Genomic DNA, 24,899 nt, shown 5'->3' with positions numbered 1-24,899 from the left:
CTGCCCTTCCCTGGTGCTTTTCCCTCTGCCTGCCCTGCACCCCTACCAGCCCAACTCCAGCCCATCCTTCCAGCCTCCAAGTTCACCTTTGGGGGAAGACTTCCCTGGCCAAGGCTGAGACCAGCTCCCCCATCCCAGCCCTGACCACACGGAGCCAAGACAGATCACATGTTCTCCTGCTTAGACTCCTGCAGAGACCCCACATCACACGGAGATCAAGTGAGTCGCCTCCTAACACCACGAAGAGGTCCTGCAGGCCAGACCTTGCCAGCCCTCATCTCCCTGGCTATGCAGAGGCGAGCTTCCCCTCCAGCTTCGTCTTGGCTCCCCAGCAGCACCCCCTTCCACGCAGCTTGCCACACCCGGCAGCTATCTGTGTTCCGGGATCCTGGCTGGGTTCTTCACAGCCTGATGCTGTGTAAACGGTGTTTCGTTTCATTTCATTTTATTTATTTATTTTTTGAAGTAAGCTCTATGCCCAACGTGGGGCTCGAACTGACGGCCCCGACATCAAGAGTTGTATGCTCTACCAGTTGAGCCAGCCTGGCGCCCCTGTTGTTGTTCTCGTTGTTTTTAATGTCAGCTTTATTTAAATGGGTAAGGGGTAGGTTTATTTTCGTGTATGGTCCACGACCCCTACCTGGCTGCAATCTCTGGGATGGGGGGCCCACATCCACAAAGGGGCTCACGCAGAGCAGGCCTCATGAACAAAAAGGAAAGGGAAAGGTGGAGTGCTCGGGGTCCTCACCGTGCCGGGCCGTGGGTAGGGCATCTTCCCTGAGAAGGGCATCCACTGGTAGTTGGGGCCCTCTTTGTGGGCAAAGGGCCCGTTGAAGACCATGCGGATGTCAGCCATGGAGTAGACGCACACGGCGGAGCCTCGGAACACGGAGCTGCAGGCAGGGCGGGCTGCTGCTGTGGGCCAGCCAGACCCTCGGCGCGGGGCCCCTCCCCAGCCTGCCCCCACCCCACAGCCTGCCACCAGGCTGGGGTCCTCCACCGGTCACAGCCTCCCAGTGCAGCCAAGCCCTGCCGCCGCCAGCCCCGGCCCCAGCCTCACCCCGAGGAGGTAAAGACAGCGTAAATGACTGGGTTTCTCACGTCCTGCGTCTGCTGCACAAACACGTCCTCTGGGGGCAGAGAGAGAAGACACCGGGAGGCCGCATTAGCCAAGAGCCCAGGGCCCTGCGCACTCATGCAGGGCGGGGGTGGGGGAGGGGGCCGAGGGCCCAGCCCCTCGCGTTCCCGGAGCAGCCACAGGGCCCAGCCTGCATGCCGGTACTCACGGAGCTCATCGAAGTGAGTCTCGATGCCGTCCTCCCCGGGCACGGAGCACACCAGCCGCGCCTTCAGGAACGTGCTCCACTTGTTCACCAGGCAGCAGTGGCCGCCGTCATCATTCTGGGGACAGGGGGCGGGGTGCGATCAGCTCCACACCCAAGGCCGCCGCAGGGCAGGGCTTCGAGAGCCAGCGCGGGGTCTGGAGCGCGGCAGCGAGGGGCCCGCGGGCGCGTACCAGGCAAATGCGCCCGATGCGGGCGTACACGGCGGGGCTCTGCGCCGCCTCTGCCGACCGCTCGCGGAAGAAGAAGTAGAGCTTGTCGTCGTTGCGCTCCGCGCTGTCGGGGATGAGCTCCGCGTGGATGAAGGAAGGGTCTGCAGGCGGGCGGGGGTCAGCTGGGCAAGGCCTCCTTCCCCCACAGAACCCCAGGCCGGGGACGGGAACACCCCCCCCAAGACACGTCCCCTGCCCCAGCCAATCACAGGGCCAGACCCCCCCCCCCCCCCAGTGCCTCTCGAGGCTCTAGCCGCGTGGCAGACGTGCCGCCCAGCCGGGGCCTCAGGGCCGCCCTCACCGTTCAGCCACCGGGAGTTGTACTGGTCCGTGCGCATGGCCGTCTGCTTTCCCAGCGTGCGGAAGATGGCTGCGTCGGTGCCCATGAAGTCGATGTACACCCCGGCGTAGAGCTCCTCGTCTGCGGGCGGGCAGGCGGGTCAGCCAGGGCGGGGTCCTGTCTCCCCGCTCCGACTCCCCAGGGCACGACTGTCTCACCAGCGGGGTGCTGGCAGAGGCTGAAGGACTGCCTCTGGGAGGGTTGGGATTAGCAGCCATTAGCTCTGGTGAGTAGCAGAGCCAACTTCTGTGGTAGAAATACTCCCACCGTGGCTGACGTTGCGCTACTAACGGGAGTCACTGCAGGTGGAGCTGAGAGAGCTGCCCACACCATCATATCGTCTTTCTACCCCACAAGTACAACACATGTAAATAACCTCAAGAACAAAGATAATAATAAAATGTAGTAAAATAATTAGGAAGTAATGAGTTTTGAGTATTTTTATCTGTTTCGAAAGTAATTTATTTGTAAATTATATAACTTAGTGTTTAATAACAGCTGGCTCACAAAATACCTGAAAATCTGCCGAAAATTTAGCAACCGTGCCGGCTCTAGCGTACCACTCCGTGTCTTCCTTCTAGACGCGCCCAGGACAGGCCCTGCCTTCCCCCATGAGACTCCCTGGTCGGGGAGCCAGCATCAGGCTAGGACCTTTTCACTCACCAAGAAGGGGAGGATAATGTCCACCCCCTGCCCTGAGGCCTTTCCCAGGCTTGGAGGGGGCACAGTGTCCAGCAGTTAATCTGAGAGGCAGACTGGGTTGGGCAGCCAGCAAACAGTCAGAGAACAGGGCCCAGGGTCGTGGTGGGCTCGCCCAACCTGGGAGTAGGGGCAGCAGCTGCTCCTGAGGCCCCAGGCAGGACTCCCCCTCAGAGAACATTCCCCCAACTCTCCTAGACACCTGGCCAGACCAGAAACCAACCCTGACCCCCTAGTTGGTGAGAGGGCCAGGACTCCCCATCTGCGCTTCCTCGTGGGCCTCTCCCAGCCTCCCAGACACATCAAGAACAGGTATGAAACCACGCCCCTTCCACCGTTCCCAGTACAGACGCAGCTCGTCTCTCTCTTCAGGCAGCCTGGGGCTGGCCTTTGCATGGACCCCATTTCAGGGTAGGATCTGGCCCCCTTAGCACCCCCATCTGAGGGGCTGGAGAGACCCTCACACCACTAGTCTCTGCCCCTCAGCCCTCACTGGGGTCTGGTCCTTACCCTTCCCCCCGTTGGGTGGGGCCCCGTGGGAGGGTTCAGGGATGGCATGGTCACGATCTCTGCCCTGGGGAAAATGTTGATGCCATGCCCCCTATTCCGGAGGCAGAGGCCACACACTTGGGCTATAGAACCAGGATGGGGTAGAGGCACTCACTGATAAGGGCTGAGGCTGTGTCCAGCTTGGGGTCGTACGGACACTTGCCCTTCCCTGACTCGAGTCTCTCCGGCTCCAGGTAGAAGATGTAATCCTGCAGGGCAGAGGCGAGCTCAGCATCGTCCAAGCTGGTCCCACAGCCAGGAAGGGGAAGGGTCATCAAGCCCCCAGGGTGAGAGCAAGTCCCCTGGAGATAGCCTGAAGCCACATCCCTTCACTCCCCAGATATCCTTGGGTTTTAACTCTGTCCAGCCAGGTATCCCAGGGCAGGGCCACCATGCACATTCCACGGGAGGTGATTCCTGGTCCCAGATACCAGATAAGACCTGAGAATCAGAGGCTGAAGTCCCTCCATGCCAACTGGTTCAGGGAGACTCTGGTCAGGGTCCCTTGGGCCACAGAGGCACAACTCTTTGAGCTTCTGGCCGCCTGTCCTGGGCCAAGATGGGGCTGCCAACCTGACCAGGGCAGGAGGTACTGGCCAAGGGCCTGCGGCCCTGACCTTTGTTGCCAGGTCCCACCAGGCCAGAGGGCCCCAAGGGTACTGTGTCCCCAGGCTTAATGTCCTACCTGTGGATCTCAGGATGGACTAATAGGCCATGGCCTTTCTCCTGCCCCTCAGCAGAGCCCCCAGTTCCCCATGTCTCCCCAATGAGTCAGGAATTGAGAGGTCCAGCCCGGACCACAGGGATTCACAAAGCCCTCCATGCCTCCCAGCCCAGCCCTGAAGATGCTAGTAGAATGGTTGATGAAGGCACTGGGACCAGGATGAGCTCATGGGGAGAAGGGAGGGAAAGGAGAGAGGCACAGAGGCACGAAGGAGGTGGCGGCAGGTGGCAGGGATGGTGATGGGAAGGCGTCCACAGGCCCACTTCCAGTTACACTCTGCACACGTGACTTTCTGCACACACGGGGCTGCACACACAGCTTGGCACACAGCACTGTCAGCACATGGAACCCGCCGTTCACACCCTGGGCACACATGCAGTCTGAGCCGTCCCACGTTTCAGCGCTCCCTTTCACAGACACACATGCTCATGTGACCACTTGCTCTCCCATTCACCGGCAGCCCCTCGTCCCCTGCCCGCCCCTGCCCAGCCCCAGCCCCACCCCCCGGCGCCCCCAGCCCAGTCCCGGGTCATGACTAGGGGGCAGACGGCTCTGCCCCTTCGGCCCCAGGGAAGCAGAGTCCCAAGCATGTGAGTGTGCAGGACACCTGTGCGTGCCCATGACCATGGAGGCCTGGACAGGTGAGAGTAATATGTCAGGCCGCATACACGTGCCGCGTTCGGACTCTGGATGCTGACTAAGGTGTGCATTGGAGAGCACAACATGTGCCCACGTGTATATTGGCATAGACTCGTGCATGTCTACACACGTGTTCTGAGCGCTGAGGCTCCGCTGTCCCTAGGCTGTCTTTGCACCTGGTGGCTTCATGATCTCTCCTACAGGGACTCACTGAGGCTGACATGAAGCCATCTGGGAATGCCTTCGGAGCCTGAGGGCACTGCGGGGGAAGGAGCAGCCTACGGGGCCCAGAGCCGAGGGAAGACCCTCGGGAGGCTCGCGTGGGGTGCGGGTTCTTGGCTGGCAGGCCAGGCCCGGGGGAAGTTCGGTTCAGAGGCAGTGCTGCCTGGCAAGGGCCTGGAGGGCTGAGTCCCACCTGGCGTGGGGCTGTGGGCGTCGGGCGGAGGGTACCATCCGTGGCTCGGCTGCCTCGGCCTTTGACCACCTGCATCTGGGTCCAGGGCGTGGCCTGAGAAGACGAGGAACAGGGGTTAGAGCCGGGGGTGGCAGGGGCTGGGGGAGCGGGCTTGGGCTGCCACCCTCTCACACCACACACGCCAGGAGCACACGTGAGCACCCGGGCCCCCAGAGCACACATACGCGCCCGTGCGTGCACACATACACACGGCTTGGCACACACCCACACACACGTGTCCCTAAGTCCACTCACTCTCACACGTGTCCTACAAGGTCACACCAGCTCACGGACACGCCCACATGGAAATGAGAAAGGGCAGAAGCGGGCAGGGTGGGACAGAACCGGGGGAGGGCCAGCTCTCCCCCAGGCCGTGGGGCAGAAGCGGACCCAGGTGTCCAGCCTCCTGTCGCTGAGGCCCCTGCCAGGCCCTCTGGCTTGGCGGCAGGGGCACGGTCCACAGGCACGGCCGGAGCGAGCGCTTACTACGGGCCGGGCACAAGGCTAAGAGCTTTGGGAGCCGCAGCTCACTGCTGCCCCCTCACAGTGACCTGTGAGAGAGGCAGCTGTCAGCCCATCTTCAGGTGAGGGAGTGAAAGGAGTCACTCACCCAAGGTCACGGGGCTGGGAAGTGGCAGGGCTGGGGCTCAAGCTCATCCACCCCTCAGAGCCCTGGCATGTGGCTACTAATGGGGCAGCACGGGGCCACGGCGGGCACGGCTTACCTGCGCACGGCGGCCGCGGTTTATGTAGGTGCACATGGGGTTGTAGGCGCCGGTCCCACACACGTACAGGTGTGTTCGGTTCCAGGGCTGGATGAGCCTGACGAAGTTCCCGCACTCACCCTGGGGCCAGAGGGAAAGCCAAGGACGTGCCCAGGTGCCTGCCTGGCCCCACTGCCTCCCTGAGGTCACCTGCCCGCACGCCGCCCCCATCCCACCTGGAGACCCCACCGCACTCACATTGCCGTCCTTGCCTGAGAGCACGCACTCCTCGATGCGCTGTGGGGAGGCTGCCCAGTGGATCTGCCGGAGATGGCGGTCAGAGGGCGCAGCCTGCTAGAGGGCCCCGCGCCCCTCATCCCTCCGACCCCACACCTGGGCTGGCCCTTACAATGAGGGGCTCACGGTTGATGTCATGCAGGTCCAGGGACAGCACGTAGTCCTTGCTGCCCACGTACATGCGGTCATGGTCCTCGTCTTTGAGCAGGATCCGGTAGTCGGTTGTGTTGAGCAGGAAGTTGAAGAAGTGGGCAGTGCCTGTGGCCTTAAGCTCTGTGGGCGGAGGGCAGGGCAGCAGTTAGGATCCTTGGAGACCATCCAGACATGCCCCCTTTGACAGAAGGGGGACCTCCACCACACGATCATCTTAAGCCCCCAGCTTCCACCACCACCCCCGCCCCCCGCCCGGGGCCTACTTAGCTCCCCCTCTATAGTCCCTGAGATGCTGGGAGGAGAACGAGGGCCAGGTGGGCAGGCCGGGGAAGGGACCACACCCAAAGCTAAAGCTCTGATTCAGCAGCAGCCCAGCCAGTCTCTGGGTCCCAGTGGAAGGGCAGTGGGTGCAGGCCAGGGCACGTGATGGCATCAAAGAGTCTTTGCTCTGGTGGGGGTTAATGCTCCCACGCTCAGGGTGGGGCCTGCTTCCCACAGGGGCCTAAAAGGGTTAATGAGCGGGAGGGTGGGGGGCAGGTGCAGCCAGGACAGCCCGCAGACGCTGGCACAGAGCCGGGATGCCCTGTCCTCACCCCAGCTGCCCACCAGACAGGGCAAAGCTGGCACACAGCATGGTCCCCACCTCGTCTGAAGCTGGTTAGCCAGGACACTGGACAGCCCTGCTGGAGGGATATGGTCCCACAGACCTCGGGCTTCCCCCCAGATCTCACTGGGGTGCTAAAGGTGGAAAGCTCAGGCCACTTTGAACCAGTCAGGAACAGTCTTTCCCAGGAAAGAAGCCCTCCCCCTAGTGCTACAGTGTCCCAAGGCTGGGGGGCAGGGTCTGGTGGAGTCCTTAGTTTCCCTTCTTCATGAGTCTGGTGGCCGTGGCCCTCCCACCCCCAGATTGCTGGGGGAAAGTCTTCCTTCCTGGGGATGAAGGACAGGAAGGAACTTGGCCAGTGACCCAATGACAAACACGGGACTCCAGAAAACTTGGGAACTTTCCTCTGGGAGGGGGGAGAGCCAAGGGGTCTACCTGGCAAGCCCCTCCTCCGCCCACCCCCAGCTACTTTAGCTCAGCAGGAGAGGGAAGACTGTACCGAAGGTGCTGAATGTTCACCAGCACGGGAGGCTGGGGATGGTGGCGCACGGAAGAGCACACACGTGTATGCACACGGCCCAGGCCTGCACATGTGCGCACACGGCTGGCGTTAGATGAGGCACTCAAGGAGGCCATCATACATATTCCATCCCCACCCCCCCCTGCCCCAGCCCGTAGCTGGGAACCCATTTCCCAGGTGGGGCAGTCGGGAGGGAGGCCTGGAGAGGGAGGACAGCTGGGATCGCATGCCCTAGATGCTGCCTGAAGGTAGGACCAGCAGGTGGCCCCATCCCATCAGTCAAGTCAAGGTCGACCTTGACTCAGGCAGCTGTCTCTGACCGGCCTGGCTGACCCTGACCCCGGCTGCGTGCTAGGGACCTTGGAGCAGAGCTGGAGGGGCTGTGCCTGAGAGCAGCTTCGGATGGGAGTTTCAGGATGTGCTAAGATGGGTGTGGGAGGTGGGCTGGGAGCCAGGAGACTCCCACGGTAGACCCAGAGCCTACATCTGAGGGGCTGGGGGGCAAGCAAAGGCCTTGCCCTGCCTAGCCCTATGTGGCAACAAGAGAATACAGGTGATGACCTTGGCCAACCGCTGGGACGCAGGGACGCCAAGGGATCAAAGGGCCAATCCCTGCCTGGCTACGGCTTCGCCCGCCTGTCCGGCGGTGCCTCTGAAGTCCTGGGCAGGGCAGCCTGGGCACCTGTCCTGCACCTGTTGTTGGGCCACTTGGAGTCCCCTGCCTGGCCACCCAGCCATAGTGACAACAGGAAAGTAAACACTCCCCCACCCCCAGGGCCAGGAAGCAGCCAGAGAGGAAGTGGGTTTGCCAGCGGAGCCCCCCCAGGCTGGGACAGCCCGCCAGGGGTTATTTATACCCTGGCTGGGGGGATGGCCTTGGGTTGTACCCTTACCCGTCCTACTGGATTAGGAGGCATTTGGGGGGCAATGGAGGGGAGGGAGGCAGAAGCTCAAGTGGGTACCTTCTGACATAGGCACCTGGGGTAGGGGAAAGCCCCAAACATCTAGCCCCAGGGACATAAGCAGTCATAATCCCTACCCTCCATCCCTGCCCAGCATTGGGCCTCTGTACTCTGGACCCTCCCCCTCTGCGGGAACCAGTGCCCAAGCAAGTCCAAGTGCCCCTCGAGCTCAGAGCCCCAGCACTCCAGGCTCCCCCTTTGTGGGAAAGGCAGGGGAGAGGCATTCAGCAGACCAACGTGAGGAGCAGGAGACTAGCCTTGAGCGGGCAGCCTACCTCCTAACCCTGCACTCCCTGCTCCCTACCCCCTGGGTAGAAGTGGGCATGGAGGGAGTCTCCCACTTACTCATCAAGCACTTATTCTGTGCAAAACCTTGAGCTCACAACATCCAATTCACAGATGAAGACGTCAAGGCACAGAGAAGGGAAGGAATGGGCCCAAGAGCATAGGGGCAGGATTTCCATCCAGGTCCGTGGCCTTTGGGGCTGAAGGAGAGGCAGGCCCAGGCAAAGCCAGTCCTGGTGGTGGGGACTGCCTACTGGGAGGGCGATGGCCTGAAGGTGACTCCCCCTCCATCGACAGGGCACATGACTCAGGACCCTCGGGACCGCTCCCAGTGGCCATGGGATATGGCGTCAGTGGCTCTGTTGTCACAGGACATGATGCTTTGGTCACTGTGGAAACTTTGAGGGGGAGTCCCCATGAGGCCTTGTGGGGTGGGAAAGGGGTGGGATCGGGGGTCAGGAGTCTTTGGCTCTGGCGAGGGCTTCATGACCCCAGTCAGAGCACTCGGTCCTCATTTTCCTACCTAGACCATCTCCTGAGCCCCCCTAGTACTGACATTCAGTGTGATCCTCGAGGGTGAAGGTCCTGCTCTGGACTCAGCGGAGTTCTCCTTGGGACCTCCCCCACCCTCCTTCATGGGCTGTCTCTACCTTGGTGGAGAGAGGGGAATGGATGGGGTTCCAAGTTCTTTCCCTGTGCAAGCTGGCTCCCAGATGTCACCATCGCTGGGAGGACGTCCGCCCTCAGTCCCATCCCCACTCTACAACTTCCTAGTGCTGGGGGACAGAGCAGAGAGGGTAATGGGGCAGGAAGGGGCTTCCTGTTGACTCAGCCCAACCCTCCCCTAACTCCAGCCTATCTCTACGCCACCCCCAACTCACAAGAGCAGAGCTAAACCCTGAATCATCACCCAAACCCAGCTTACAGAAAGGAAAACTGAGGTGGAGAAGGATGGCTTTGCCAGGGTCCCAGAGTGAACTGGGTGTAGGGCCCTGGACTTAGCAACCCACGGCTGGAGTGCTCCTCTCGCTCATGCCAAATTGTAGGAAAGAATTAAAACAAGGGGCCCCATGACAGCCCTGTACCCCAACTCCAGACAGGAAGATTAGAGGCCCAGGGAAGAGTGGTACTCACCTCAAGTCACAGAGTGAGGAGTGAAACTGGGATCCTTTCCCCCCCTCACCACCCTGCCATAGGGCAAAGGAGCCGAGGCCTTCATTCCCCCAGGAAACCTGGGTCAGGGCAGGAAGCGGTCAAGTAGTCCTGGGTTTCCTGCTCTCACACCGGCACTGTCAGCAGGGCTCAATGCTCCTGGCCCCCAGCCCCCGAAGGAGCAGAGACTTGGGCCAAGTGGGCATCCGTGTGTGGGGGCGGGGGGGTTGACATGGGCCCATCCTGGCCTCTGCTCCACATGTCCCAGGCCCAGCTCTGACAGCAGGAGTGTCACCCCTCTCCCATCTCCATGGCAGTACCGAGGGTGGAGGGGCTGGGGCACAGTCAAAGGTTCTGTGGATATCGGAACTCAAGTCTGGATAAGCTTTGACCTTGGGAGAGAGGATGGTGTGCCTGGATAATGCCTCCTGGAAAGGGCTCCCCACCCCCATACCCTCACCCAGGCTGGGCACACGTTGGGTGGGGCGGTATCCGGGAAGGCTTTTCCCGTCATCGGGAAGGAAGAGCCTTTTCTGGCATCAGACACCTCATTTCCGCAGCCGTTCCCAGCCTCTAGAACTTCCCCATGGCCATTAGACACTCAGGGTCCCGGCCCAGAATGGCCTGGCAAAGGTCCAGAGGCAGGAGCGTTGACAGTGCCTCGGGGTTTGCTCTTGGGGGTCTCTGTTTCCCCCCTCGGGGAAGCAGCCAGTGCCTTCCTTTAAAGGAGGTAGTGGGTGTGGACAGCCCTGAGGAGGTGTGTCCGCAGCCCTCACCCCAGACCCCAAGTGGGCGGCCCTGACCCCTGCTGTCGACCCCTGCTGCCCGTCTCTAGGACACGGGCTCTGTGGCCAGTGAGGCAGGGGCTGCTGTCAAAAGGGGGTCTTGGAGCGGAGGTGGGCACCCCGCCCCCTTGGTTACAGCCCCACAAAGCAGCAGGTCCTGACTGACAGTGTCACCTCCTCTGGCTGGGCTTGGGTACTGGGGGGTGATAGACGGGTCCCTACAGCCCAGGCCTGACCTCTGACCTCACGTAGGCTAGCGCAGCCCTAATCCCTGAGCTGAAGAGAAACGAGGTTGGGGGTGAGAGGTGGGGGTGCTGGCCAGGGTCTCTGTCAGTGCTCTATCCTCCTGCCTTTCTGAGGAAGGAAACTGAGGTGGACAAGGAGAGGGCAGCAGCGGGAGTGGCCGGGCCTAGACAGTCCCTGCTGGACTCCACCATGGACTCTGGGGGGGGCAGCCCCTTATCACTTCCCCAAAGCTGTGAGGGGCCCCAGAGGAAGGCCTGGGGGCTGGGCTGGCCCCCTGGCTCCTGGCCTAATCCTCTTTTAATGAGCGGCCAGCCGGAAGGCCTCAGCCCCTGGCCACAGCCTTACAGCCCTGGGAGCCCCAGCCAGGCCAAGCTGGGGGCAGGGCAGCCCCCGAAGCCTCTGCAGGCACCGTTCCCCCCATTCCGCTCAGCACACTCACCTCATTCGTACCCCAACGCAGAGACGCCAGCCCCAGGGCAACCCATGGCCCCGGCATCTGCAGGGTGGACCAGGGTGACATCTGTCCTGCGCTCCCAGGGACCCCCTTGGACATTAACCATTTGTTCAAGGCCGGGTCCCACATGGAGCCGGGCAGGGGGGCCGTCACTGCTGATGAGCGCTTGCTCTCCCATTCGTTTGCTATCCCAGAAATGTTCTGGATGGGAATCCCTAGAAACCAGCCCCAGAGTTTTGCCTGAGGCTTAAGCTGTCTCCTCCCTGGGGGGTAGGCTCCAGCTCCTCTGGCCCCCAAGTCCCTCAATATCCGTCCCCTCCAATCCCATCCCTGGGCCGGGCTTTCCAGATTGGAGACCCAGAAGATCCCCAGGAGCCATCCACATTTGCCCCCCTTCCCCCCAGGCAGGTGAGCCAGGTCGGTGCCAACAAAACCAATTACAGCCGCTCTCACCCAATTAGCAACTAATTATGGCCTCGTAGTCCATTCAACATAATTAACATGTAAATGACTCCGCGTGTTTATATTCAATAACCGCTCTGATTGAATTTAATTTAAAAGTCTGAACTGGGGACCCAGTTACCGTATTCCACCATCTAGAGCAGCCACTTCCTGGGAATGTCGGCTCCTCCCGGGGACAGGAACATAAGGCCAGGGGGGAGGGCGGAGGGGCAGGTGCTGTGACACTGGCCCAGCCCAGGGTGAGGAGGGTAGGGATGGCTGCAGTCCCTACATCCCTGACGTGCTATCCCAGCGGTGTGGGAAAGCGGTGAAGTCTGAAGAGCCCCAACGGGACCCTCCAGTTGGGAAATCCTCTGGAGCTAGGGGCCCCTTCTTAAGGGCTACTGTAAACATCCCAGCTGTTCAGTAAACACCAAGCCAGAGCCGAGCTGGAGCCACCCAGCTGGGCTAAGCTCCACTATAGGCTTCCCGCCCCTTTTGAGGGCTGGTGGCCGGGGGCTGGGGGCTGGGGGCTGAGGCCTGGGGCCCGGGGGCCGGCAGGCTCAGCCATGCTGTTCCCACGCCCGTTCCGCCCCAGTGCCCGCCTGCTCCGCCCAGGAGAGGACAGGCTGGGGGCACAGCTCATCCTGACCCAGGAGAAGCCAGGAGGGAAGGGGCAGCAGAGTCACACCCTGGCACACGTGCCAGCCGGAAACACAAGGTTCTACAGCTCTCTCCCACAAGCATGTCCAATGACTTTCGACCACTTTGTCCCAGCAGGTAGAGGGCTCTCTGGCCCAGGTGCCTCCAGTGATCCCTGCCCACCCCCAGGGCTCCATGGTGCCTGCTCAGTCTAGGTCTGGGCCGGTGACTCAGGAGGCCGGGAGGTCCTACATGGACCCATCATGGCCCGCACAGCTGCCTATGAGGACACCTTCGGGCCTTCACCAGCCAGGCAAAGCTCAGAGCTCTAGCCCAGGTCGGAAAGCACACAGTGCAGGGGGAAAGCTTGTCTGGAGGGGCAGGGCAGCCCCTGGGCAGGGGGTGGGAGGCGATGGCCTGGGCCAGGTGAGCAGCTTGGGGTACATTCCTTGCCTGGAATGTACCCCAAGAAGGGTGAAGGGGGTGAGATGACAGTCGGCCCTGAGGGGAGGGTCACACTGATCCATTCATTTCTCAGGTGGGGAGAGTGGATCCTGCTTCCAGTTCCACAGGCCTAGGGGACCCACCCCGCCTCCCCGCCTCCCGCATTCCAGACCTAGCCCGGAAACCCCTCACTCCTTCCCCCACCACCTCCTCCTCCCCCTGACTGCAAAAGACAACAAACTCTCCATGGCTCATTTACTCCGATAAATCAACCAGACAGACAGGCCAGGATGGGACTGACAGGCTGGTGGGTGTCGAGACCCTCCCCCTGCCCTGCAGCCGGCCCCCAACTCTGCTGCCCTCCTTGGACGCCTGGGGTCCCTGCAGCCCTTCACATCGCCCACCCAGAGATTCCCAGGATATCCCAGACAGTCCTAGTCCCCTCCCCAACATTCAAATGGGGAAACTGAGGCATCGCACAGACAGATGTGTATTCAGGGTCAGCCTTGGCTGAGGTGGGAAGGCAGAGTTGGAAGGCCAAGCAAGACTCAGCCAGTCACCTGTCTAGGAAGGCAGCGAGTTCTCCACACAGGCCTGGTGTTGGGTCAGGAGGGTGTCCGGGTGCTGGCGGTAGCCCTGGGCAGAGGCCCCCTGGGGTGCCGCAGGAGCCCACAAGCCCCCCCCCCCCCGAGTTCCAGCTGCTCTTCCACCAACTGCAGCGTCTAACCCCAGGGCCCTCCGTGCCGGCCGGCCAGCAAGCACGCAGGCAGTAGTGGACTCTGCCCGGGGAGGGAAATGAGAGCATCAGCACCAAGCCCTAAGTGGAAGGAAACACAGCTCTTGGCTGGGCGCACGGACCTCAGAGGAAAGAGCATGTCCGGGTAGGACGCCAAGGAGGGGTCAGGGTGGGGATGGGAGGGGGTGGAGGCAAGGGGGGATGAGGGGGAGGAAGGAAGGAAGAGTGGGGGCAGGGGGCTCTGGAGCTGAGGCCTCATGCCCCAAAGGCTTCCGGATCCCTGGAGGGGCTGCTGCTTTGGGGCTGTTCCTGCTGGGCCAAGACCCAGCAGAGATGGAGCAGTGGCGGTCCGTGCCAGCAGCCCCCACGAGAATGCCCCAGGTCGGCCCAGCTGAGGCCTCCTGCCCCCCGCAGGACCCTAGGGCAGCAGCTACCACCCAGGCTGATTCTTCGCTGGGTTTCTTCGCTGGGTCAGGACCAATGGTCAGGGTCTGGAGCCTAGGAGGCCTCCACCCGCTCCCTGAGACTGCTCAGCAGCCTGGGGTATGCTGGGGGGCGGGGGTGGCTGCAGCCCTGCCAAGCTCAGGCACCCACGTGAGCCGAGCTTTGGATTGAGACCGGAGCCTTCTGGCATCCAGGCCTCTGGCAAAGGCCCTCTTGCTATTTCTAAGAAAAATGCAGCAGGAATCTTCTCTGCTTCTCCAAAGCTCCAAGGGTTCCCTTGAGACGAGGCTCAGATTCCCAGGACAGCACCAGGTCAGGCCGAGAAACCCTGTTCTCAGCCCAGTGGTACAGATGCCCAAGTGAGCAACCCAGGTCTGGTCGCCCCAGCACTGGCCGGGGGGGCCGGGACAGCGCTCAGGGAGGGGTCGCTGCGGCAGCTCATGGGCCCCCAGCAGAGTGGGCAGCTGCCGCCAAGGCATCCCCTCCCCAGTGCGTCTGTCTCCCTGGATTTGCCCCACAGTAGGTCCTTGGTGCCTCTGAGGAGAGGAACAAAGAGCTTAAAAACCACAAGGAGCAAGTGTAAATGTTCCGTCCCAGCACCAAGAGCAAGACTCCATCCAGGATGCTGCCCTCTCCCCCGGTGTGACGCCATTCACGCCTCCCTGCTGCTCCTGCTCTTCCGTCCCACCGTCTCCCTTCCCTTGTTTAAGACGCAGCCTCCTCCAGGAAGCCTGGTGGGATGCCCACAGTGGGGGCATACTATCTCTACCTGACCCTGCTCCCGGCACGGGGTTCAGGGTACCTCCAGCAGGCCTTCCCAAACACGGTCACCTTCACCAAAGGTTAGAAATCTAGAGGGAGGGGTGAGGCAGTGCGGGATTCCTTGGACCTCCCCCAGGACCCGCCCTTGCCCCTCTGCCACCGTCGGGGTGGCTCCTAGTTCCTGAGCCTTCCTTCCCCGGGGCTGGAACTGCAGTTAGTCCTCCCACAGCACAGTGAGGTCGGCCCCGTGTTTATACCCATTTTACAGACAATGCAGAAGGGACACAGAGAGGTTCACTGCTTAAGATTTACCTGTGGCGGGGATGCCAGCAAGATGGCCTGAGCCCTCAGGATGTCGTTCCTACTGGGCCACTGCTGTCCCCACCTTACACGGGGGAACCGGGTCCTAGAGAGTCTACTGCCTGAGCTCACACGGCTCGCAAGGGCAGAATGGAGGTTTGCCTGCCTTCGGGGACAGCCCTTTCGAACACCACCCCCACCACCTTTGCATTCTCCCGAATTTCAGTCCTGGGGGAGGAGCAGGAGGTCTCCCAGGGATCAGGGGCCAAGGACCCACCACTCTGAAGACAGCCTCTGGGCCCCCACCACCTCTGGAGGGGTCACAGGGCTGGAGGTGCACACAGGCAGGTGCAGACAGCCAGGAGCCCACTGAGGCCGCTGCCCCCCAAGCCACAGGGTGAAAGATACCTTTATGGGCCAGGATGAGATTTTTATCTTGGCGGTTTCTCTTTAAATTCTTTACGATTACGAAGCAGCGGGGGCTGCCAAGGAACATGATTTACTCCTTGAGCACGCACCAGCTCCTCGCTCAGTGCCAAGGGAAGCTGGAGCCAGGGAGGGAGGGGCAGGCATCATGCCAGGGAACCAGAGACAAGGCCTGCGCTGCCGAGGCCCAGCTAGTGGCAGGCCCGTCTGAGGCTCGGCTGGACCGGGAGGGACCACGGTGGAAGGCCCCCAGCCCCGACCTGGCTGACTCGGGCTGGGCCTCAGGCAGGTTCTCGGCAAGAACAGGGCCTGCTCCACTCCGAGTGCCGACTGTTGGCCAGCTGAGGGGGCAGCCAGCCTCCAGGACCTCCCAACTCCCGAAGTGGCCACTTCCAAGTCCCTTCTCAGGAGTAAGGCAGTTCCCATTTCCTGGAAAACTGAGATCCCAAATGCAGGACTCTGGGCTCAAGATCATGCTTTGCGTCTTCCTACCTTCTTCCTCCTGGCTCATCTGGAATACCGGCCCCTCCCCAGTTTGCTAGCTCCAAATCCCACTGTAGCTGTCAGAAACACCTCACCTAGACCCGCTCCCTGGGGCCACCTCTGGCCTCCAAGCTTCAGAGCCTCCCCGCAACCCTACCTCCTCCTCCTCCTCATTCTGACTCTCCTAGCTGGCCAGGGAGCCCCTGGGGGGGCAAGGGCGGGTCCTCACCCCACGCCCACCATGCAGTCAGGCCTGGGGGTGGAGCAATGCTCCATCAAAGCTAAAGGTACCTCCACCCCAAGCCGTATTCACCCACTCTCCATCCCCCTCGGGTGAAGTAAACGGGCCATGACCTCTTCTAACCTCCAATGTCTTTACTTCCTAACAAGGAGGCCTGGCCACTCTGGCTCTCTGATGCCACATGTGGCTGATGTAAGCGTGGCACTATCCTGGGCCATGAGCCCCAGAGGCTTGGAGGCTGGGCTGCGGTGGGCAGGCAGGCAGTGACCAGCACCCACCCACCCATTCGCCCTCCACCTGCAGAGTGTCCTTCCCCTCAGAGCAAGCCAGTTATGCCCGGACTTAAAGAAGATCCAAATCCCAGGGCCACTCCGGACACAGGAGCCCTTTCCTCTCCTGGACCCTGGCTTTCCTTGTCCAAAGGAGAGAGCTTCCTAGGGGACTCTGGTCAGTGCAAGACTGGGGTGATGGAGGGCCGGATTTATAGGAACAGGCAAACCCAAGTGCTGCTGCTTCCATAAGCAGAGGGCACGAGAAGCCTCCCCAGGGCCACCTCAGCCCTCTCCTTAGGAAATGAGGCTGGGAAGGCTAAGGCCAGCACTGCGGGATCCTGGAACCCTGTCCCGAGCTCACGGGAGAGAGCTGTGCCTGCTTCCCTCAACCCACCCTTCGCTCTCTCCGTCCTGGGACAGGCTCAGACATCAGGCAGAGGCAGGCTCCAGCTTCATCCTGCTCCTGAGTGACGGGAAGCCTCACAGGAAACCCAGGGAGAACCCCTCAGGCCTTGGAGAGAACACCCCGTGGTTAGCATCACGGATACCTACTGTTATTTCTGTTAACTTTCGTCCTTCCCGGCTCTTCCGCCCCATCTCCCTGCTCTTGCCTCAGTTTCCCCAGTAGCCCAGCCACCTCGTGTCATCACAGGACCTCTTTCCCCCACCAAACACCTCTTGGCCCCACGTCCTGGCCGAAGCCAGCCCAGGCTTATTGTGGAGGTGGCTTCCTGGGATAAAGTAAACATTCCCCACGCTGAACAAAGGACCTGGCAGGGCGCTCACACCTCCCTGCTGCAGGGGGAGGCGGTGCCCCCTGGCTTGGGTCACCTCAGGACGGGGAAGGGAGGGCTTTTTTATTGCCAGGCTTGGCCAGGGACTCTGGGGTTAAGGGAATTCCAGGCCAGGACGGGTGGAGGAGAGGGTCCTACTGCCCAGGCTCTCTGGTCCCAAGCATGAACTCTCAGGGAACACCTCACCTTTCCTGGAAATCCCCCCACTTGACCCCTCACTGCTGCCTGACTTTGGCTGTGCTGCTCGTGGAAGCTCAGGAGCTGGGCCACAGGAGCCCCCTCCACCCCGCCTCCCCCCGCTCTGACCTGGACTCTAACTGAACTCGGGGCCCCTGCTCCCTTACACCTTTTCAGCTCTAGGCCTGGCTGGGGTGCCCAGGCGGCTGCACAGGCAGCAAGCCCAAGCCTGGACCAGTTCCTGCCTTTGTTCCTTTAGCTGCCCTGGACAGCGTGGCCCTCACGCCAGCACCTCCAGCTTGCAGGGTCTGGCCCAACCAGGCCGGAATTAGCACCTCCCCGTCACAGAAGGACCCAGGGGAGGGGAGGGGAGGGGAGGGGAGGCCTAGGCTGAGTCCCCAGGGCCTGGGATGCCAGCTGCTACATCCAGGCAAGGCACAGACGGAGAAACTGAGGCAAAGAGCAAGAGTGACCACCAGTGCTTCTAAGAACAACCCTCTCTGTGTCTCTCACGCGTACCCGGGAGCGGAAGCCGCCACCCCTTTCCCAGTCCCTGGCCTGGCTGTGAAATCCCAGTTTCTATGGGTGTTGGTATCCATTCCCACGCCACAAGTGCTTGGTGAGGACATGCTCCTCACTGAGCCTTACTCTGTGTACATGACAAGTCCGGACCATCCAGCATGGGGGGCACCGTCAGTGCTGGGCTCCCAGGTGGTACTGACCAACTGGGTGTCCATTGCCTTTTCAGCCAGTCTGACTGTGAGCACCCCATCTTGGTCACTGCAGACTCCCGGGTACTCAGCATGGGGCCTGGAGCAGAGTAGGGACCCGAGCGTCTGCTGAATTAAGGGACATCGAAGCATACACCTGGGCCTCAGGATCAGTGGGGAACAGGAAAGGTCATTCAGAGCAGGGGAGCGTGTGCGCCTGAGGGCACGGAGGCCTGCGATGGGGTGGCCCCAGGCCTCCTACGGTCCCACCCCAGGCTGCCACAGCAGTCAGCACCACAGGACGGCTGCCAGCAAGCCGGGCTTTTAGTCACTGCGGGTGTCGGCTTCAGAGCTAATTGAGAAGGAATCGACCTGACTGATGTGGGCGTCAGCAAGGCCAGGACACCAGGGTTCTATTTCTGGCCTCGCCTCTGCCTCCTGCCTGACCTTGGCCCTCCTCTTGCCTGAGCCTCGGTTTCTCTCTCTGGAAAACAGGAACGAAAGTCGTTGGCCCTTCGTGTCTGGAGGTCTGAGAGGGTTTAAAAGGCACATACCGAGGACCTCCCTATGTCTTATCCCTCCTGCTTCCCCTCATGGGTCTCCAGGGTGAGGGCAAAAATAACACCCAGAGTGGATGTCTGGGTTCCAGAGTCCTAGGGGCGTGGAGACAAACCCCCATTCCCTTCCCCTGTTGGGGGAGGGGACGCTCTGCTCCCCCTGCTGTGCCGGCACCCTGGGCTGGGAAGGAGGTGAGAGGGGGGGCCAGGCCCCTTCAAGATTTATTAACCTGCTCTAAGGAAATCCCTTGGGGAAGGGTGGAATTATCAGCAGAATAAACTTCTCCCCTTCCCAGGCCTGGGGGCGAGGGGTGCTCTTACAACGAAACCCATCACACTTTCCCCCATTCCTCAGGCCCCACACTGGACTCCTTCCAGGCACATCGTCCGAAATTCACTCCCCACTCTCCCCAACAACTCACAGGGTGGGATGAGGACAGGGGAGGAGCTCTGGTGGGGACATGGGGACAAGGGGACATGGGAACATGGTGAGGTGGCAGCTGGACCTCAGCCAAACCTGAGGAAGGAAAAGTCAGCCCAGCCTTTCACCCCAATATGAGTGCCCGGAAATCTGGCCAGCCAGGGCTGAATCGGCCCCACCCAGGGCAGGCGGCTGGACAAAGTGACCTTGGGCCAGAGGAGAACTCAGCAGGGACCCCAGGTCCCCCAGGTCCCAGTACCCCCTTTCAGCGGGGGGTGGGTGTGTGGGGCGGGGGGACAGGCTTCCGATCATACACACCTTTGAGGAAGTGGCTAGTGAGTGAGCCATCTGGATGCCTGAGTGTGTGCCATGTGTATTCACCTGCCGGTGGGTGGGGCACAAAGGTGATGGAGCGGGGTGACCTGTCTTTCAGTCTCCAGACCCCAACCTGTCATTAAAGCCTTCCAGTGACTCCCAAAGCAAAGTGCTCATTGGGGAGCTCAGGAGCTCAGACGTGTCACATAGCACGTGCTGTCCCTGAACTTGCCCGGTGGCCCGCATTCGGCTCACAGCCCACAGCACCCTCCCTGCTCCCCGGGACCCCCTCCCACCTGAAGAGCCACCCCTCAGCAGAGCAGGACTTGCTCCCCCGGCTTCCTGCGGCCTCAGTTTCTGCCTGACTGTCTGACCCTCCACCTCAGGGACCACCCAGGGCAGGACCAGACACAGAACACTGGCGAGGGAGGGCTTCCACAAACATCAGTTTGGAAGGAGTGCCATCTCCCTCTCCCTAGTTATCTCTCACTCAGAGGAGGCGCTCTGCAGACCCGAGGCCACGCAGCCTGAGACCCTCACATTCTGCCTCGAGAAGGCGCCCAGATTCGGGAGACTTCCTGGAAATGTCCACGTGGCCCATTCTCTAGCCTTTCCCAGCAAGTTACCGACGTCCCTTTCCTCCCCACCCACACACGCAGGGCGACCCAGGTGGCTGCACGAAGTGTCTCTTTCTGCCTGTCGCCTCTGCAGCGGGCCGAGTGCTGTGGACAGAAGATGATGCTGGGGACCAGCTAGGAAGTCTCTTACCTTTGAATGAGAGCCGGACGCGGGGCGTGGCCGGGAGGAAGTGGTCCTGGGTGGGGGTGGCCGGCCAGGCCCCAGTCAGTAGGGAAGCCCAGAGGAGGAGACCAGCGACAGGCATTGTGGGAGGGGCCTAGGGCCCAGGAAGCTGGCTCGGCTGTCTGGACACCTGGGAAGGAGGAATCAATATCAGAAAATGTAAGGCAGATGGGGGAATCCTACCCTACCAACTCTCCTTGCCCACACCCTCAGCCTGGGACCATGAATGCCCCAGTGTGCAAACCCTATATACTTTCTTGTCCCTGCCTTTGTCTGGGAAGGTGTAGCCAATAGGCCTGAAGACCGAGCAACCAGGTGCAGCCTGGGGTCACTAGAGCTAATAGGGGCCACTGGAGATTCAAACAATGCCCCGCCCGCCAGCATCCTGAATTCCATTCACAGGGTCCTGCTCAAACAGGCCATCTTACAGTTTCCACCAGTTCCCAGCAGGCTCTCTCCCTTGTGCCCTTCCCCAGCCAAATGGGCTGCTCCTTCTCTCGGCCAGCTCCAGAAATGGGGGAAGAGAGGAATCCAGTCCTGCCTGCTACAGCCAATCCTCTCCTCCCAATGCAAGGAAGTCTGGACCTGATTATTGGGGTAGGGGGCATGGGAGCGAGTGGAGGGTAAGTGAGACACACATAGAGAGCCTAAAATGGAAGAGACAGCAGCCAGAAAAGGAGAGGCAAAGAATAGCAGGGTCTACTTTTACTGAAATCACAGCAGGAGGGATCCAGGTCAGATGTAGGGAAGGACTTCCTGCCAGGTAAAGTTCCAGCTCTGCCTCTAGAGGGCAAAGAAAGGGGAGCTAGGATATCCGGCAGGCCTAGGGCAGGGTCTGCGCCAACCTCAGTGTCCCCAGCAGAACCCCCAGCAGGTCCAAGTTTCGATACTATGTTTTTCAAATATTGTCTCCCCAGGCAGGCTGGCTGTTGGGTAAACGCAGCCCAGCACCAGTTGTCGGAACATATTGCTCCCTCCCGGCAAAAACCAGCGCCAATTCCCAACCCCCCCCCACCCGGATCCACTGGGGGTGGGGGCACAGGGAATGACAACATGAGCCCCATCCCCCAGATCTGCCCTGTCTACTCCCCTTTCCCATGGGAGGCAGGACCCTGGGCCCATTTCTAGGACCCTGGAGTGGGGGTGAGAGGCACCCCGGCCTTCTAATCCCCTGCACTGGCTGACATATGTTGAGGCAAGGCCCAGGCTCCACATCTGTCAGGCTCCACTCAACAGACCCTGAGGCCCTCCCTAGACCCACCTCCCCCGAGCCCTTGCCTCTCCTGCCAGGGCACACCACTGGTGGCTCTTCAGACGGGAAGTGCGGCTTCAGGCCTCCTGGCCCATTCCCCAGGTGGTGCCCTCTGTGGGAAGACCCTCTCTCGTTCCTCCATAAGATCCCCCATCACAGATGCTCCCTCCTGGGGAGGCTGGCTGAGGGAGGGGAGAACCAGAACCAGCCCCTCCCCCAGGCTGCTGGGGCACCACGCTGGTGCTGACTGAATGGAAAGCTATGGTGGGAGGGGGCAGGCAGGAGAAAGGGCTGTGCGGCCACCATCACCCGCGGGTGTACCTGGGAGGCCCCCACTAACAGTTGTGGATATACACACGTCCACACTTGCATGCCCACACACGTCCTCACAAGCATATGTTTGCTCAAGAACTTGACCTGCTAGTGGGGTGGGGCTCAAGGAAGCTGGGGAACACTGTCCTGGTTTGGGGGGGCAAGATACAGTCTGGGTCCCTTGGAGACCTTTGATCCTATGTATCAGGGGGCTCAGGATGACTCACACCCGGCCCCATGACCTCATTTCCCCTGCATCCCTTTTCATGGTAACAAGGTCAGGGTCACTAAGGACAGCTTTAGAGTCCCCCAAGGTAGCCAGGAAGGTGGAGGGCTTTGCCCCACGGGGCCCCTACAGCGACCTCCCACAATGCTCTGGCCCTTTAAAGGAGTGAATGGGGGATGGTCAAGTCTGCTGGTGCCTCAGACCCAAGTCCAGGACCCTTCTTTGGCAAGCATGGGGGATGGAAAAGAGGAGAGAAGAGAGAGGGAAGAAGAGGAAGAGAGGGGCAGAGAGAGGGAAGGGGAGGACATTTCCACAGTCGCTTCCCTTCTGCCAGCCCCTAGACGCATTCCACTTAGCCCCAGCCCCAGAGAAGCCCCCAGTCAGACGAGCCAGGTGGGTGGACAGAGAAGGAACAGCCACCGCCACCTGGGAGCCCACCAGGAGGAGAGCAGAGAAAGAAGGAAAGAAGCCTGGCGGGAGGGAGCAAGGGAGGGAGGCAGGCGGGAGGGAGGAGGAGAGAGGGAGGAGAGAGGGAGGGACGGAGGAGAGACGTTCGAACAAAGAACCGAAGAGCTGGGGCTGGCAAGGGGTGCAGAGAAGGGGCGGCCAGACAAGGGGGTCCGGAGGCACCTGGGGGTAGGGCGGGGGGCTAGGTGGTCGAATCGTCCAGCCTGATCCAGACCTCCCAGGCTTGGGGGGGGGGGGCGGTGAACAGCCTGCCTCAGAGAAGGGAGGTTAGCTCCTCTGTGCTAAGAACTGCCTGGATGGAAGGGAGACAGGAGCAGGGGCTGCGGGGGAACACGGAGATGAAATTATTAACAGCACCCCAGCCCTACGGTGCCCACCCCCACCCCCGCAGACCTGAGCTCCTTCCTGGCTCCTTGGCTTCCCCCTCCCCCAACACCCCATGGACCAGGAAGCAGAGTCACCCCACCACAGCTGGGATTGAAACCCCCCTTTCAAGATCAGGGGTTTCCCAGTCAAGGTCACCTGGGCTCAGTTTCGTCCTCCCCTTCAAGATCTGCCTACCAGAGCATGGGGGGCACTGAGGCTAGGCTGCTGGCCTTCTCTCCCCACACCCCCGCACTTCCAGGCCTGGCTCCTTCAGAACTGAGGGTCAGCAGCAGGGGTAGGCTTGCCCAGTGCCCTAGCCTTCCAGTACACCTTACCCCATGGGTCCAGGCACACTTCCCGTGCAGCCTCGGAAAAGGCCCCAGCTCCATCCAACCCCCTGGACTGGGATGAGCCTCCTAACCCCTGGATGCAGTTTCCCTATCTCTGCAACTAGGACGGAGGCTTCTGGGAGACAATCTGGGTGAATTCAGGAGGACAGGAACCCCCAACCTGGCCCAGCTCCAGGGTGGACACACCAGTGCCTTCAGGTCGCCCCCCTCCCCCCGTGGTTCATGGGATGGTGTTCTCAATGCACTTATCTCAAGAATTACAAGTTATTTAAGCAGCCAGGACCTCAGCCTTAGCTCTAGCTGACCCATTCTGCCAGGCCTGCCTCATTCCCCAGCCACCTTGACACTCTCTGGTCCCACCTGTTCTCAGTGAGCCCACCAAGCTCCTAGAGTCCCCTGCCCATTTCACCCCTGAGGCCTCAGCCTGCTCAAATGGGGGAATTAACAGTAGGCTCTCCCAGCTCACCTACACCCCACATACAGCCAGGCCCCTAAGCCAAGCAAGACTCCCTGCTAGAAAAGGAAACCCAGGCTGGCAGCTGGGGGTCAAGGGGCTAGCACAGAGTTGGGAAAAAAGCTTCAGGGCTCGAGGTCCTCCTGCCTTGCTTGATCTGGGGGACCCTCCACGTGGGGGCTGCCGGTATAGCGCTTCCCTTAGAGCAGACGATCTGGACCGGGACACTGAGGCAGGGCAGACGCACCTAAGGGGAAGAGCTCTGCCTGAGGCGTTAGTGGGAAAGAGCTGAGCCAGGAGAAGGGGCGTCCGTACTCCCGCTGCAGGAACGTGGAGGTGGGGGTGCATGCGAGCTCCCACCCACCCAGAATCTTATGAGAAAAAGTTGCTTTGCACACTGGTGACCCCTCAGGACACATATCCACACATCCCCACGTCGCACCGATGATAAGGGTCCGGGCAGCCTGGACAGGTACAGCGCCCACCCAAGTCCTACTGCCCCTGCGTCCCCGGGAAGCCCCCTGCCTCTCCGGGCCCCGCGCCCCGGACACTTCCGCAGAGTTGCAGTGCCGCGGGTCCCAGAGGGATCGCGGGGTGGCCCGGCCGCCTGCCCGCTCCCTCCCGGTTCCCGCCGCACTCACCTCCTCCGCGGCGGCGGGGCCTGGGCTCCCGGGCGGCGGGGGCGGCGGCGGCAGCGGCAGAGCGGCTCCCGGTTGGGCCGGCCGGCGCTAGCGGCCCCCCGGGGCCATGGCCCTGCCCGAGCCCTCTCGCCGCTGTGCCTGAGCCGGGGTCGACGCCGCGGCCCGGGTTTAACGGGTTCCGCGGGCTTCGGGAGCGTCAGCAGCCGAGGCCCCGGGCCCTAGCCCGGGCCATGGGAAGGCTCAGGGGCGCTCGGGGCCGCCTCCCCCCGGGTGGGCTGCGGGCGCCCCCTGGCCGGCGCGCCGAGGGCGCATTCCCCGGCGCGGGGCGCGGGCGACGGCGCGCGCTCGGCTTCGGGGCGCTGCGCTTGGCTCGGCCCGGTGGTGCTCGCCTGCTTGCTGGACTGGGGCCGGGCGGCCGCGCTGGGCTGCGCCGCTCCTCGCGGCGCGCCCTGGCCCTGCGCTGCGCTCAGGGCTCGCTGGACCGCGGCCGTTCGCTCGCTCGCTCGCTCTGGTCTCGCGGCCGCCGGCGGGACGGGGCGCTCGGAGCCGCGCGGGGAGCGCCGGCAATTGGCCGCCCGTGGGCGACATTTGCATAGCGCGGCCCCGCCCCGCCCGCCCCGCCCGGCCCCACCCCCGGGGCGGGACCCGCCCGGCCGCCGCCCCGCCCCCGCTCCACCTGTCCGCGGGCTGGGCTCGGGGCTCCAGGGGCGGTGGGGCAACCCGCACCAGGGGAGACTAATCT

At 61.9% G+C, this 24,899-nt stretch overlaps 1 protein-coding gene across 3 annotated transcripts in view; it reads right to left on the bottom strand.

Moving 5' to 3' along the window:
* SEMA3F (semaphorin 3F) overlaps positions 1–24,672 on the bottom strand; it is a 29,823-nt gene extending 5,151 nt beyond the window's left edge. The window contains exons 1-12 of one of the 3 annotated variants that reach the window (XM_026500886.4): positions 24,158–24,672; positions 20,056–20,218; positions 6,074–6,234; positions 5,923–5,985; positions 5,686–5,805; positions 4,922–5,014; positions 3,259–3,352; positions 1,857–1,976; positions 1,517–1,656; positions 1,287–1,401; positions 1,061–1,130; positions 749–893 (exon numbers count right to left, since the gene is read on the bottom strand). In XM_026500886.4, coding sequence (XP_026356671.1) covers positions 749–893; positions 1,061–1,130; positions 1,287–1,401; positions 1,517–1,656; positions 1,857–1,976; positions 3,259–3,352; positions 4,922–5,014; positions 5,686–5,805; positions 5,923–5,985; positions 6,074–6,234; positions 20,056–20,170 — 1,236 coding nt within the window. In that variant the 5' untranslated portion in view covers positions 20,171–20,218; positions 24,158–24,672. Of the gene's footprint in view, positions 1–748; positions 894–1,060; positions 1,131–1,286; positions 1,402–1,516; positions 1,657–1,856; positions 1,977–3,258; positions 3,353–4,921; positions 5,015–5,685; positions 5,806–5,922; positions 5,986–6,073; positions 6,235–13,209; positions 13,296–20,055; positions 20,219–24,157 lie in introns of those variants that run through there. The other 2 variants (XM_026500887.4, XM_057311720.1) reach the window with 2 other exon arrangements.
* Positions 24,673–24,899: the final 227 nt, after the last annotated feature.

This window comes from Ursus arctos, unplaced genomic scaffold (genome assembly GCF_023065955.2).
Source record: "Ursus arctos isolate Adak ecotype North America unplaced genomic scaffold, UrsArc2.0 scaffold_14, whole genome shotgun sequence".
NCBI classification, from domain to species: domain Eukaryota; kingdom Metazoa; phylum Chordata; class Mammalia; order Carnivora; family Ursidae; genus Ursus; species Ursus arctos.
The sequence above is the reverse complement of the archived record's forward strand: the minus strand, read 5'-3'. Positions and strand labels throughout refer to the sequence as shown.